General features: G+C 39.1%; 1 protein-coding gene across 1 annotated transcript in view; it reads right to left on the minus strand.

The window, feature by feature from the left end:
- Nucleotides 1-909: 909 nt before the first annotated feature.
- Nucleotides 910-14,941, minus strand: part of unc5db (unc-5 netrin receptor Db) — a 201,457-nt gene continuing 187,425 nt past the window's right edge. Inside the window, exons 14-16 of the mRNA XM_067438934.1 lie at nt 6,149-6,313; nt 3,897-4,075; nt 910-3,072 (exon numbers count right to left, since the gene is read on the minus strand). Coding sequence (XP_067295035.1) covers nt 2,889-3,072; nt 3,897-4,075; nt 6,149-6,313 — 528 coding nt within the window. The 3' untranslated portion in view covers nt 910-2,888. The remainder of the gene's footprint in view (nt 3,073-3,896; nt 4,076-6,148; nt 6,314-14,941) is intronic.

Below are 14,941 nucleotides of genomic sequence, written 5' to 3' on the forward strand. Positions count from 1 at the left end.
CAAAGGTCACTCCTTTCACTCACCAAAACGCAGTGGCTCAACCACGTGATACATTCATTAGCTATATTAGATTACGCTGATTTTCAACAAAGTTTTAATTGTATTAGTGATTAGTTTTCCAGATAAACTACAATATTTGAATGGTCTGTTGTAAGGCATTTCTGTGGCTCATTGAAAGCATCTTTCCTTTAAACACATCTAGTCACTAGCTGACATTGTTTTGTTGCTTCCTGAAAACTGATTTAGTTGCCTTTCTTGAGCCAGAGATGCCAGACAACCAATTATATGAACATGTCATTAAGTGACTTCTCTATAATGTAATTGCTTAAGGCTGTAACTCACTGCTATTGCATCATCTTTGAATTGGGGTTTTATTAAGATGTATTTGTTCAATGTTTGAATGTTGCTCTAAGAATTGACCTAATGTTAATAAGAGCAAACAAACCTCTTAGTTACCACCATGTTTACGAGGGCTGAATCTTTAGTCACTTGTGCGTCTTTTGATAAGGCAGCACTGAAAGAGGAGGGTTTTTTTGAGATAAGACTACCAACTGTGGACTTTGCATCAGGCGTTTATGAAACTAAATTACTGCATGCCTGATGTTAAAGTATTGCTGAAATTAACATATTCCTCATTTAGATGTCTTTTGAATTACTGTATCTTAATCACCTTCATCTTGTTAATTACCTTGATTTTGTAGTGATTCATCATCTGTATATTAGTTACATTTTTTTAGAGCCCCATTTGCTCCGATGAAGAGGAACAAGAAAAACACATTGCAGACATCCTGTGCCATTTCTGTAAGGCACAGAAACCGACAGGCATATTGCACTATATCTGTCATGTAAGCCTGCCTGCCTGCCACTAAAAGAAAAGAGAATAAAGACATGGGGCATTGTTTGCTAGAGTTGCAGCTCTTTTCAGCTGTACATTTATTTCCAAAAGACTGCATATACATCAGCAAAACATCCAAAATGTTCATAATCATAGATACAATATACCACAAAGCTGGCCTGGCATTACCAAACAAGTATATTTAGCACTAGAAAAGCTCTTGACCCCTGCATATCAGTGTAATATAGTATTCTTTTTTTTAAAACTGATATTTTACAGTACATTTGCATGATTCAGAACCATCTTAACCTGTACAACATTCACCATTTACAGAAGTTATACAAGGCACAAGAATCATAATTTGAAGCAAAGGCCTAAATATAACATGAACATGGGACGAATTATTATTAACTTTACTGTTTGAATGCTTTACTAGTTTATCAAATACCACTATAAATGCAGTCTACAATAATAGGGCAAACTCGGAAGTTTGGTTTGATAGCCATTTAAATTAAAAAAAATTGTTTTTACTAGAATTATTTCTGTATTTGAAGCTAAACCGTCATTTTGACATAAAGTTTGACATTTTGAATATCAAGTTTAATAAAGTTTAATGAGCACCAAAACAATTTTCTTTCAAATTTAACACAATGATGTGGTTTAAGCAAATTTGCTAATAAATGAAAATGCAAAAAAGATTTTCATTTATTTTATTTAGTTATGTGGACAATTAGGTTTAACAGCATCTATATAACTGCAAACAAGTCAAACAGGCTGCTGTTTCAGTGCTGCACAATTGGATTAGTTAAATGCTTCATAAAACTTATATTAAAATCCAGTGTGAGCGATAAAGCTTACATTTTTAACCATTGGTTAGCATTGCAGTGTGTAAAACTTAAAACCAACTAAAATTAGCTCTTGGAGGCATTTCTATCCGAGAGGTTAATGAAGTAGATGACTTGGAAAAGGAGGACATAACATTTTTCCTGCATGTTTTCCACATAGTTCCTTTCCTTTTATCAGACCTTAATTATAACTCTCTCAGCTCACCGGCCCGTGTTCCCCCATTGTGTTTCTCACTGCATGGTGGAATTTGGTCAGAGAAGATAAGAGAGGCTCATTTTACAGAGGTCTTATAGAGCTCTTCCTTTTCAGCTGCGTTTCAAAAGAAAGCTATAAATGTTAACAAAAGGTGTGTGCTGCCATTTGCATGGCTTAAGTAAATGCTTCTTCAGGTCAATATTAGTCTCAGGCCTGATGCACTCTAGAAAAGGCATGATACCACTCCTGATGACTCACATGCTCACAGGAACAGAGTAATGCATTTAAGCGACTGGGGTGGGGTCCTGCTTTGAGGTCTTCGGGGGAGAAAATGTAATTGATTTTTACCCTTAACCTGCGTAAATGAAATTCTTTTCAATTGTGAAGTACTCTGCTATAGCTGAAAAAAAGGTTACATTTTTTTATCACCATATATTATTTATAATTATTCCTTGACTGATCTCATTAAGACGCCAGAATGACAATAAAACAACAATAGAAATAAAAAGAACACAGTGAGCCACGATCACAATGTGTGATGAGCAAAACAAGGCAGTTTGCAGGAGTGCATTTCCTTCTCTTCCCTTCTCTAAACATCATATGGTGCAAACAAAGCACACTCAGTAGTAACATGCAGAAGGGATATAAATACTGCGGAACTCTGAAACACTGCTGGAAAAATAAAGGAAATGCCCAAGAAAATCCCAGCCTGGCCACCAGTCAAATCCCTCACAACAATTTAAAAACACCAAGAAAAGGCTAAGGTGTAATTTCGTGTAAGATGTGATGGCTTGGCACTTTGATGTTTGCTTCGAGAAAAGCATTTTGAAGCTGTTGAATCTGTGCCGAATTCATGCCAACTTGCACATGAACAACTTTGCACATGTACAGATGTATCGGCCATCTCCTGCCCGAGACTTCTCTCAGACTGGATACCTTAGCTGAGTCCACTTGGACTCTCGATTCTGGCGAATTGCACCTGCTGGAATACATGTGGTCCTTTAATTGTCCCTTAAAACGAAAAGTCTGTTTCTTTCTCATCTGGACTCTGAGGCAGACTTTTACAGTGGACCTTTCCAATCTCCTCCAAAGCACTTGCAAGTGAGTCAAGATCTCCACTGTCCTGATGCCTGGCCTCCCAGAGACTGAGAATGACAGCAGAGGGACTCTTCTGCTTGGTAAAGTAGGACAGGTTTCTGTGCAGGAAGCAAACATAGGTTTCACAATAGAAGAAAATGTCAGTACATAGCAAGAGCACATTTTATGCGTCAATCTTCTGTCCTTCTATTTTATTGGGGACGATGGTTGAAGTAAATACATACACACACGTACACATGTAAAGTACCAGTAGATGGCAGTGTTGTAACATAATTCCAAACTCGAATGGTCATGTAGCACAGCACAGGTTAAAGAAAACCTAACAAAATGTTTATTTTGTAAAAGAAATAAAATTCTAAATGGCCATTTATTTATTTTAAATGGCACAATTTATAGAGCTGTAATAACAGTTCATATCTTCATAAACATGTTCTTGTAAATTAAAGTATTAGTACTAGGATGAATGAAAAACATCTTCAATTGCGATCAGTTCTCTTTTTCTTTGCATGGTTTCCTTTGTACAGTTACTTGGTTGCAAGTCTTGTTAAAAAAGGCTTTCAGACCCAACTGACAAATAAAAGGTCTGAAATAAAAGGAAGTTTAAGGGTTTCCGCTCATAGATCTTCTACACAGAAATAAATACCAGCATAAACTATCAATATGTCATATAATCGCTTCATAGATAAAGGGAAGGTGGCTCAAATATCTCTCCAATCTCTAATGGTTTTTTCACTTCTAACCTTTGCAGAAACTGAATTCAATAAAGATGAAAAGCCTGAAGAGTATGAGTTCTGAGTGAAATGATCGAGCAAAGTGGAGCGCAGTCTCAGCTTATTATTCAAGGGCATTGTTAACAAAGTGAGCACTGCCGCAATAAGTTTCAATCAGTCCTGTTGCCTTGGCTACATCTCTCCGCGCTCACCTTTGAATGTGGAGTTTCTGAGCTAAGAGCTGCCAGTCCTTGCCCTTGGCGTTGGCAGTATCGAAAGTGGTGCATATCCGCTGACGAATGGACAGGGGGATTTTAAAGGCTTTGGCCCCTGTCTGTGACGTCACCGTGCAATCTGCCTGCATAAAAAACGGGACGGTCTCTTTCTCACTCTAAAAGAAAAGAGGAAAAAAATGTTAAACAGCAGCAATGCCATGAAAGTATTATTTTATTTTGGTTTCCCCCCAAAAAACTCTCAGTGAACAGTTCCTAACTCTTTTCCCACTATTCATAGGAAATTTCATCATTTGTGATGATTTACACATACTCTGTCTGCAGTGCGTGTGCGTGTTGCGTTGCGTGTGCGTTGCAGGATCCACACGCCCTGTTGTGCTTTCACATATGCTGCGTTTGCAGTCTGCAACTGATCTGCTGTTGCATACCACAAACACAGCATTTATTCATTATTTTTTATTTAAAATCCAAAAGTTGTTATTGAACATGGCTCGTCAGAATTGCAATTATCTTACTCTTTCATAGAAGTCAGGTTAACGTAGTACATTTAAACAACTTTTTATTCAATTAATTAATTCATTCATAGGCCTATTTATATAGCCTAGTACTTTAGATTTAGCTCACACAAGTGGCAAAATATTTAAACATAGTTTATAGCCTAAAATCACAAACATTTTAAATTAGAAACTTACAATAGAAACTATTCAAAAAAAGCAGACTCTCATCTTTTCTGTCTCGCTTTTAAACACTTTAAAAAGAAATCCTGCAGGTCATAAATAACTTCTTTTTTTTTTCCTCCACGAAAGGACTGGTGCTCTCCATTATGGCACTTTTTTTTAACCTAAATGCCAGGTAAGGTGACGTTTCCCTTGCTTAATTAGAGAAAAAAAGCCATGTGTTGACTTTGAAACAAGAGTATATTTTAAATTATATGCATCTGTGGTGAAATTACTAGATTTTTGCATCAGTACATGTTTATTTTAATGCGAACAATGTTTTGTAGCTTTAATGCAGCAGCGCAGCAAAAAATAGACTCGGTACGAAAATGATCAGTGCACTGCTGCAGACACGACGCACCTGGAACGGACTGACGGGCCGCATCCGCGTGCAGTGTGAAAGCTGTAATCCGTTAACTAACATGGGTATGGAAAAAAATACGCACCGCACACGCACTGCAGACAGACTATGTGAAACGGGCGTTATATGGTAGGGGTACTATGACATCTAGGGAAAGTGTACGTAATCTCCTGATCAAAACGCACACAAAGAAGATGCAGAAACAAGTGACATCATGGCTGCGTCATGGAAAATGCTGCCTTCAGATGACACATTTCAAGGCAGGAAGGTTCACTGCAGTCTCCAGAGACCTTCATCTTATGAATTTTTGAAGGCAGCATATATGTATCCATCACTGTCTGATATTCCACAATACTATGCGTTCCATTCTGTGACAGTTTAGCTAGAAAAAAAAGATGGCGTCTGAAAGTTGTGTTTGTCAGCGCTGGTCAGTTTGTGTGTAAATGTATGCTTTTGACCAACATTTTCACTTCTGATGTCATTTCTACCAAGAAATTACTAATGCATAGATTAAATATTTTTTTAGTTCTCAATAAAGCTCTCTCTATTTTGCTGTAGATCATTAAACTGTAACACTGCCAAAATCAGTTTGGTGATGTGTCTTCATGTACAAACGCTGCCTTACAAGTCATTGTCTGATAAGGCAGCGAGGCAACGAGTCAGCTGCCTAGGTTTTTGGACGCATCCCGTACATATTCATATGCGTATGTAAAATAACGTGATCACCAACATTAAAAAGCATATACATAATAAAAAAACTAAATAACCATTAACTTCTATTGTTTTATAATCTAAAGAACCTTTTTTCCACTATTAAGGACCTTTTGTAAAATGGAAAGGTTCTACGGATATAAACATTTCTTCACTGAAACATAGATGTCGATAAACAACCTTTATTTTTAAGAGTGTAAGGTTTAGGTTAGATGTCGATAAGCAGCAAATTTGACTTAAGAGCTGCAGCAAAGGTGAAAAATCAGTAAATAATTTCAGTCTGTTCATCACAAAACTTTGGAGCTTGACAGCCTGTCACAATAAGCTGTCATTGTTTGGAAGAGACTATTCTTTTTTGTTCAGTAGAAAAAAAATAAACATGAGGCTGAGTAAATAATGGCATGTCCCCGAAGACACAGAGATGATAACAGAGTGAACCTGACCTCTCCCACAGATGTGTAGACCTGCAGGAGCTGCTCGTGACCCTTGACCTGCCGCACACTGATCTTGCAGGAGAGCTGGGTGGCTGAGGCGCTATGTCTCTGCAGCGAGAAGGCACAGTGCACAGGCTGCTGGTTACTATACCACACTTGGGTGAAGGAGAATTCCTGCAGCAGAGGAGGAATTGAAGAGAAGGAGAGAGAGAGAGTGAGAGAGAGATCAAAGAGCTGAGTCAGGAGAAGCACCTGATCCATGAAAAACGTGGAAGCATGCATGTTAAGAGACTCGTCTATGAGACCATCACTACAAAAGAGACACAAACTCTAATCCCTGTTAATTCTGATGATAGGGGTCAGTGCTGGGGTATGTACAACACACAGAATCTGGGAGCAGGGCAGGGGAAGGGTAAGCAATTGCCTTTGATGTATTATTAATTTCCATGAAGCAGCACGTCTGCAGGGAGTGTCCTTGACCTCTCCTGCGCCGTTCCTCCAGCCTTGCATATTGAAATGACCTGCGAGATGCTCTATGTCAACAGTGATAGGAACCCTGAGCAGAAGACATGCTTGATGGGACAGCAGATGCCTTAATGCCAGGATTAATTTCACCCTCGGGCAGGCATACAAAAGCATGTTCCAGGAGACAGAAACACTCCTGAACTGATGCATGAACCCAGAACCAGATACTATCATATGTATTTGTATGCTAGGTGGGAAATTTCCGTTCTTCAGGGTTAAAACTTGTAGTTCTGTATGAGAAAAAGTCAAATCTGATGCTTTATGTAAGAGGAGACAGAATAAGCAGACCAAGCCTTTTCATTTTGTATATTTTATTTATTATCATAAAAGACTAATAGACAGGAAAGTTTATTTTAAATACATTTTTAGTATTTTGTCATGTTTTACATTCCTAAACAAGAAACAATCGCTTACTAATTGCTAATTAATAATTGATATATCCAGAAACTAAATCTATCATTTTGAGGTTTATGCTTAAAACCAGACAAACATTGTATTAAATTGTGGTTCTGTGAAAACAAGTTTTAATATCTTGCAAAATGTCCTACTGTATGTTGTGTTTCATTATGTTCAAATATTTTTACTGGAAAAACAAGACAAAAATATGGATCATGTAAACTTGGCGCAAGAGAGTTGCGCTAATTCTGTTCACTCCAATGGACCGTTTTTACAGTAATGGTGGCTTGTAGACCCTCTCAATAGTTCCCAGAAGTTGCAGCAAATACAGTACATGCAGCGCCGTAGAGATCCAGCATAGCAGACCATTTGTGGTGCACTTTTAAAAGGTAAGATGTTTAAATAAATAAAAAAGTTGAAATGAATCAAATGAACTTATGTATTAAAGCATGCTAGTTGATTATTGCTCACAAAATAAGTAGTTTTTGGGGATGTTATCAGACAATAGATAAAGCTAAAGCCCTATTCGGATGGTAATCATTTCTCATGGGGTCAAAAGGTATTTTCATCATTGACAGGGGCTAGTCAGTGATTTTATTGCCGGCTTTATCCAGAATGACACTGGTTTCCACCGACCACCTGTGTAAAAATCCCAGGCAAAATTACCTAGTGTTTTACTGTGATAATTGAATAACTGTTTGAATCCACATCTCTGAGTTTTTAAGGATATATCACTCCAAAATTCACTGTTTATATAATTTTTGACCCCTGTAGAATACCATACGGTTGCGTTTCGCTGTAATTTGGATGCAATGTAAAGATCTAGACTTTTATTACTGAAATGCTGAAAAGTATTTACAAGAGCAGTATTTTTCATGACCGCTCAAAAATTAAAAATAAGAAATGCATGTAACATTTTAAGTGGGCCGTTATTATGGCAGCAATTATAGCTATATGTTTAAATAACCAAGTAGTGTTATGTTTACTGAGCCCGATCTCACGAAAATGCATATATATAGTAGGAGTGTGCAATCTCATGGAATCTTCTTCTTTTTCTTTTGGCTGTTCCCTTCAGGGGTCGCCACAGCGAATCATCTGCCTCCATCTAGTCCTGTCCTCTGTATCCTCTTCTCTCAGACCAACTACCTTCCTGTCCTCCTTCATTACATCCATAAACCCCCTCTTTGGTCTTCCTCTTGACCTCCAGGCTGGCAGCTCTAACCTCAGCATCCTTTTACCGATATATTCACTCTCCCTCCTCTGAACATGTCCAAACCATCTCAACCTGGCCTCTCTAACTTTGTCTCCAAAATATCTCACATGTGGTGTTCCTTTTGATGTACTCATTCCTGATCCTATTCATCCTCGTCACTCCCAAAGAGAACCTCAACATCTTCAGCTCTGCTACCTCTAGCTCTTCTTCCTGTCTTTTCCTTGGTGCAACTGTCTCCAAACCATACAATATCTCCGGTCTCACTACTGTCCTGTACACCTTTCCTTTCATTCTTGCTGGTACACTTTTATCACACAACAGACTTGACACTTTTCTCCACCCATTCCAACCTGTCGGCACATGCTTCTTCACCTCTTTTCAAAACTCTGGTCTGCTCTGGACTGTTGACCCTAAGTACTTAAAATCCTGCATCTTCTTTACCTCTTCTCCCTGTAACCTCACTGTTCCACTTGTTCTCTCTCATTCACACACATGTATTCTGTCTTGCTGCGACTAACCTTCATTCCTCTTCTCTCCAGAGCAAACCTCCACCTCTCTAGACTTTCCTCCACCTGCTCCCTGGTCTCACTACAGATCACAACGTCATCCGCAAACATCATAGTCTGTCTGACCTCATCTGTCAGCCTGTCCATCAACACCGCAAACAAGAAAGGGCTCAGAGCCGATCTTTGATGCAGTCCCACCTTCACCGCAAAGTCCTCTGTCTCACCTACGGCACACCTTACCACTGTCCTACTGCTCTCATACATATCCTGGACCACTCTAACATACTTTTCCACCACTCCAGACCTCCTCATACAATACCACAGCTCCTCTCTTGGCACTCTGTCATATGTTTTCTCTAAACCTACAAAGACACAATGCAGCTCTTTCTGAACCTCTCTGTACTTCTTCATTAACATTCTCAAAGCAAATAATGCATAGTGCTATTTCTTGGCATGAAACCATACTGCTGCTCACAAATGTCCACTTCTCCCCTTAGCCCAGCTTCCACTACTCTTTCCCACAACTTCATTGTATGGCTCATCAGCTTAATACCTCATAGTTTCCACAACTCTGCACATCTCCCTTGCACCAAAACACTTCACCTTGTTGAACAACCTAGTTAAAAACTCTACTGCCATTTCTCCTAGACACTTTCCATACCTCCACTGGTATGTCATCTGGACCAACTGCCTTTCCTCTCTTCATCCTCTTCAAAGCTCTCCTAACTTCACACTTGCTAATACTTTCTACTTCCTGGTCAACGATATTTGCCTCTACAACTCTCCCTGTCATTTTCCTCATTCATCAGTTCCTCAAAGTACTCCTTCCATCTTTCCCTTACCCTCCTGTCACCTGTCAAAACATTTCCCTCTCTATCTTTAATCACTCTAACCAGCTGCACATCCTTTCCATCTCTATCCCTCTGCCTCACCAATCGATACACATCCCTCTCACCTTCCTTACTATCTAACCTTGCATACATGTCCTCATACGCTTTCTGTTTGGCCTTTGCTACCTTCCTTACTATCTAACCTTGCATACATGTCCTCATACGCTTTGTCTTTGGCCTTTCCTGTCTACTTTCCTCTGTCCTCTCACTGTCCCACTTCTTCCTAGATAACCTCTTCCCCTGGATACTCTCCAGGACTTCCTCATTCCACCACCAAGTCTCCTTGTCTTCTTTCCTCCTTCCAGATGACACACCTAGCACCTTTCTACCTGTCTTCCTGAACACTTTGGCTGTAGTAGTCCAGTCATCTGGAAGCCCTTCTTGACCACCTAACTCCTCCAAGCTTGTCTAAACTCCTCCCTAAAAACCACACAGCACTCTTCCTTTTCCAACTTCCACCACTTTGTCTTCTGCTCTGCCTTTAATCTCTTCATCTTCCTCACCACCAGAGTCATCTTACACACCACCATCCTATGCTGTCTAGCTACACTCTCACCTACCACTACTTTACAATCGCTAATTTCCTTTAGATTACAGCATCTACATAAGATATAGTCCACTTGTGTGCTCCTGCCACCACTCTTATATGTCACCCTGTGTTCCTGCCTCTTCTGAAAGTGTTTTCACCACAGCCATCTCCATACTTTTAGCAAAGTCTACCAACCCCCAAAGTCACCTTTCCTGAAGACCAAACCTGCCCATCACTTCCTCGTTGCCACTATTCCCTTCCTCAACATGTATACGCCAAAATATGGAATGTACATGCCAAAATATGATACGCAGTTTATGGCGTATTATATGTACGAACCCCCCACCCCACCCCCCTAATCTTACCCAAGAGCATGTCAAATGCACGGCATAAAGTGCGTATCATATGCACTTTGGCGTATTCATTCTACGAGATTTCAAACTCGTACTATCGATTACCATTTCCATGAGATCGCGTTGGTTTACCTAATGTGAATAAGAGGCTGTATTAATTTATTTTTTGCTGTCAATAAAATGACATCCTTAATTTTGACAATACAAGTTAGAAAACCATTTTATCTATATATCTTCCTATATTTAAACAGATTTAAATAATTCAATTATAATTGGGATATTATTTTCCTATTATTAAATTAAATATGCATTCATTCTTATACAAAGCATATGACATTTTATTTACAGTATACAATCATGTTATTGACCACGTGGGTCATAAAACTTGCTCCTCCACCCTGAATAAATCACCAACCAAATGCACAAGTTTTATCACCGAGGTGGCATGTATTTTTGTATTACACTGAGGTGACATCCACGTGAGAAATAATTTCCATTTCTCCCGTTGTTGTCTCCTTTTCACAATAACTACAAAAGGGATTCATGCAGTGGATCCTGAAAACTCCCTTCAATGATGCCGTGCCCTCACACTCAGTCTCTGCTTCATAGATTTTGAAAACCTTTCTGTGCAACTTAAAAAAAAAACACAAAAAAAAAATACATTTAACAAACAGTGTGATTGTTTTATTATTTCTTTGTGAAAAAGTGCAAATACACCCAACTATGATTAGCACACAATTTAGCACACAATCATTAGTTATATTTAGATTGCTCCTGCTGACTTGAGCAATTTTCTTCTCTCTGTCAGTGGGGAAACCATACATTAATATGACTGGATCATGCTCATACAGCACTGCAAAACATAGTGGAGACTACAAGGACAACATGGAGGAAAGGACAGACAAAATGCTTGTCATGCAGTTTATTAGAAATGTATAAACCCATTGCACTAAATCAGTGCAAAGTGAAACACACACACACACACACACACACACACACACACACACACACACACACACACACACACACACACACACACACACACACGGTATATGGCTATACACATATACCACACACTCACCTAAAGTATACCCCACATAAAGGGTTATTAGGAACACCATACTTATACTGTGTTTGACCAACTTTTTTTTTGAACTGCCTTAATTCTACGTGGCATTGATTCAACAAGGTGTTGAAAGCATTCTTTAGAAATGTTGGCCCATATTGATAGGATAGCATCTTTCCTTTGATGGAGATTTGTGGGATGCACATCCAGGGCACGAAGCTCCCGTTCCACCACATCCCAAAGATGCTCTATTGGGTTGAGATCTGGTGACTGTGGGGGCCATTTTCCAATCTGAAATAATTTGAGCTTTGTGACATGGTGCATTATCCTGCTGAAAGTAGCCATCAGAGGATGGGTACATGGTGATCATAAAGGCATGGATATGATCAAAAACAGGGCCGGCGTTTGCTATAGGCGAGCTAGGCGGTTGCCTAGGGCGACAATTGTGTTAGGGGTGCGAGCGCGCTCTAGTGCCGCCCATTACTACCCATTAAGCATAGAATCGGAACAAGCAAAATACAACATAATGTTCATTAAACATGATCATCATAGGGCGCCCCCTCAGCCACACGTTTAATTACTTATCAACCTGATTATTAGATTGAATTGATGGTGATTATTGATTATTAGTTCAGGCGTTAGGTCAGGCAAGTGCTCATCTTGCGCGTTCATCAAAAATGAGGCGTCTAAACCCCGCGGATGCACAGGGACGGAAAAAGAGAAAAAAAGAAAGGAATTTTGAAAGAAAGCCCAGTATAGAGGTTAGTGTTTTCATCTCAGCCAATAAGTTGTCAAACAAAATAAAATTACTTAGTATCAATCTTATCAACTAATATTTATTTTATAAATATTATTAATATTGTCACTAAGCTATCACTTGCTAGTTTTCTACATAATTACTATAAGTATTGCAAACATAACTTCACTGACAATAATCTACAATAACCTACATAGATGTCATTTAAATATCAAAAGTCCAGTTCGTTATGAATATGGATAACGTATGCATGTTATTTATGAAAAGTACAAACGCTCTCTACGTGGGCGTCGGAAGGAAATAAATACGGCCCCTCGTTTTTTTTTTTTTTTTTTACTGGAGCAGCCTAATGAAAGATGCCATATTATTTACATTAAACACAAATATGCTGTGTTCACCTAATTCTTTACAGTGGCTGTAGTGTAGTGGTAAGACGCACGGCATCAAGATTTGATGCAGATCGATCAGTGGTTCGATCCTGCCTTTTGCCACACTCGCTCTATTCCCTTTTCCCATCACATATCAAAATGGAAAGGCATATATTTTTAATAAAAAGTGAGAAAATGTTTGAAAAGTGGAAATAAAGCGTCGAACGTGTTTAATAATAAGTGCTTCTCGGTTAGGGGTAGGCCTAGGAAAACAGACGTGCTGAATTAGAGACGATAAAAGTGAGTGGAGTGGGGTGGGGAGGGGTGGGGGGCGCAAAACTCCATCTCGCCTAGGGCAACCAAAGAGCTAGAGCCGGCCCTGATCAGAAACAATGCTCAGGTAGGCCATCGCATTTAAACGATGCCCAATTGGTACTAAAATTCATCCCTAAGAAGGGAGGGCTCTCCCAAGGGAAAGACACTTCTGAGAGGAGCAACCATGGAAAAATATGTGGGATCCCCGCAGGGTCACTCACATGGCCCAAGCCCACTACCGATTCTCAAGGATTCAGCGGCGAGAGGCCTGATGCCGGATGCTCCGCCACGCCGGCACAGAGGGCGGTGGAGGATTTACAGAGTTTGGTTCTGGAGAATGTAAGCACCGAGGCACAGCAAGCCGACAAGAGCCGGGCCTCTCAGTGCTTCTACCCGTTTGAGGTGAGAAGAAAAGGAGGAGAAAATTCGTACTCATGGGTCTATATCAAATAATAGTCACTTCAACTCGCAGACATAAAAAACAACACACGGAAAAAAACGTGGAGTTGGCAACACAGTGCAGTTGAGCTCTTATGACATTGACTAGCGTAATGTGTCGCTTCGTTGCTCTAATTGGTTGTAGGTCTATTCAATTGAGGTCTTTCCTGGTTCGGTTGAAACACGCCCCATAATCACAGCCCAATGGAGCAGTTTCAGACTCATATTCTGACTAGAATTGAGTATGACCACGTCAGGCTAACTCCATCTGTGATTGATCCTCACTCTGAATCTGATCTGGAAACAGTCTTACACAAAAACGTGATTTTCTCAGCTTTTTGTTCAAAATGTTGCTTTTTTTTTCTTTCAATTAAACTTACCTATATTCAAGTGTTGATAAAAAGGGAATGCAATAATTTTTTTTTTTTTTTTTTAAAGAAGAGTTTAGCTATTTCTTTTGATATATTGCATGCTCAGATGTTCATAAAAGAAAAATATTTGGCTATAAAATTTTGGTGAAAATGGTCAAAAACCCTGGCAGTGGCTGGCAACTTTTTTTTCTTTTTTTTTTAAACGCTGGCGGGGAAAGAGTTAGGACAATCATCTGTCACCTACAGGTCTCTTGGCCTTGTGAAACCATATAGTGAACATTACATGGTTGGCCTTAACTAACATACAAGTTCAATAACACAAAAATACATCAAAACAACTGCAACACAGCGTTTAACCAAGGTAATGTTAAAGAAAATAGCCAGAAATGTGCTAACAATGCTGGTTGACTACACTAATCCTTGAATATTAGCAGATTTTTATCTTTTAAAAATAAAATTGCTGTAACTACATTATACATTTACATGTCGGTGTATAATATAAATATTGTAAACCAACCCACTTCTTGACTATAAAATCACATTTCTGTCTCTCTAGCTATCTATTTGAATTGCAGCCAAAGCAATTCCTGGAAATATCTGAAGTCACAAATTACACCATGATCAAGCATTTTGAACTTCTGTTGATTCAACTCTCTCTCTACAGTGCTCTGGTTATACCCGGGTGTGTTCTTCCCATAGTACTACAAACCACGGCCATACAAAGTACACCTCCTACAACAAGTTACGCCCCTTATAATGAAACAGCCAATTAGCACCTTTCTCTAAAATCATTCTGGTTTTACACCGCTTTTGCCTGCTTTTTTTAAGGTGCACTATCGGTAAGGTGATAAGGCATACAGATCACATAGACCAGCAGACAGTTTTTCCATTTCAAATTTCCAAAGTATTTTGTTTATGAAATTCTACAGTAAATGTCAATTTTATTGAGGGGTAGGATTATAGGTAAGGTTTAGGATTGAGGTAGGATTTTGGCTATAATTACCATAGGTCTGTATTTGATTGTATAATTTATTTAATGTTTTACTGATAGCTATTAAGATTCAAAAGCAATTTT

The sequence above is a fragment of the Pseudorasbora parva genome, chromosome 3, assembly GCF_024679245.1.
Source record: "Pseudorasbora parva isolate DD20220531a chromosome 3, ASM2467924v1, whole genome shotgun sequence".
NCBI classification, from domain to species: Eukaryota; Metazoa; Chordata; class Actinopteri; order Cypriniformes; family Gobionidae; genus Pseudorasbora; species Pseudorasbora parva.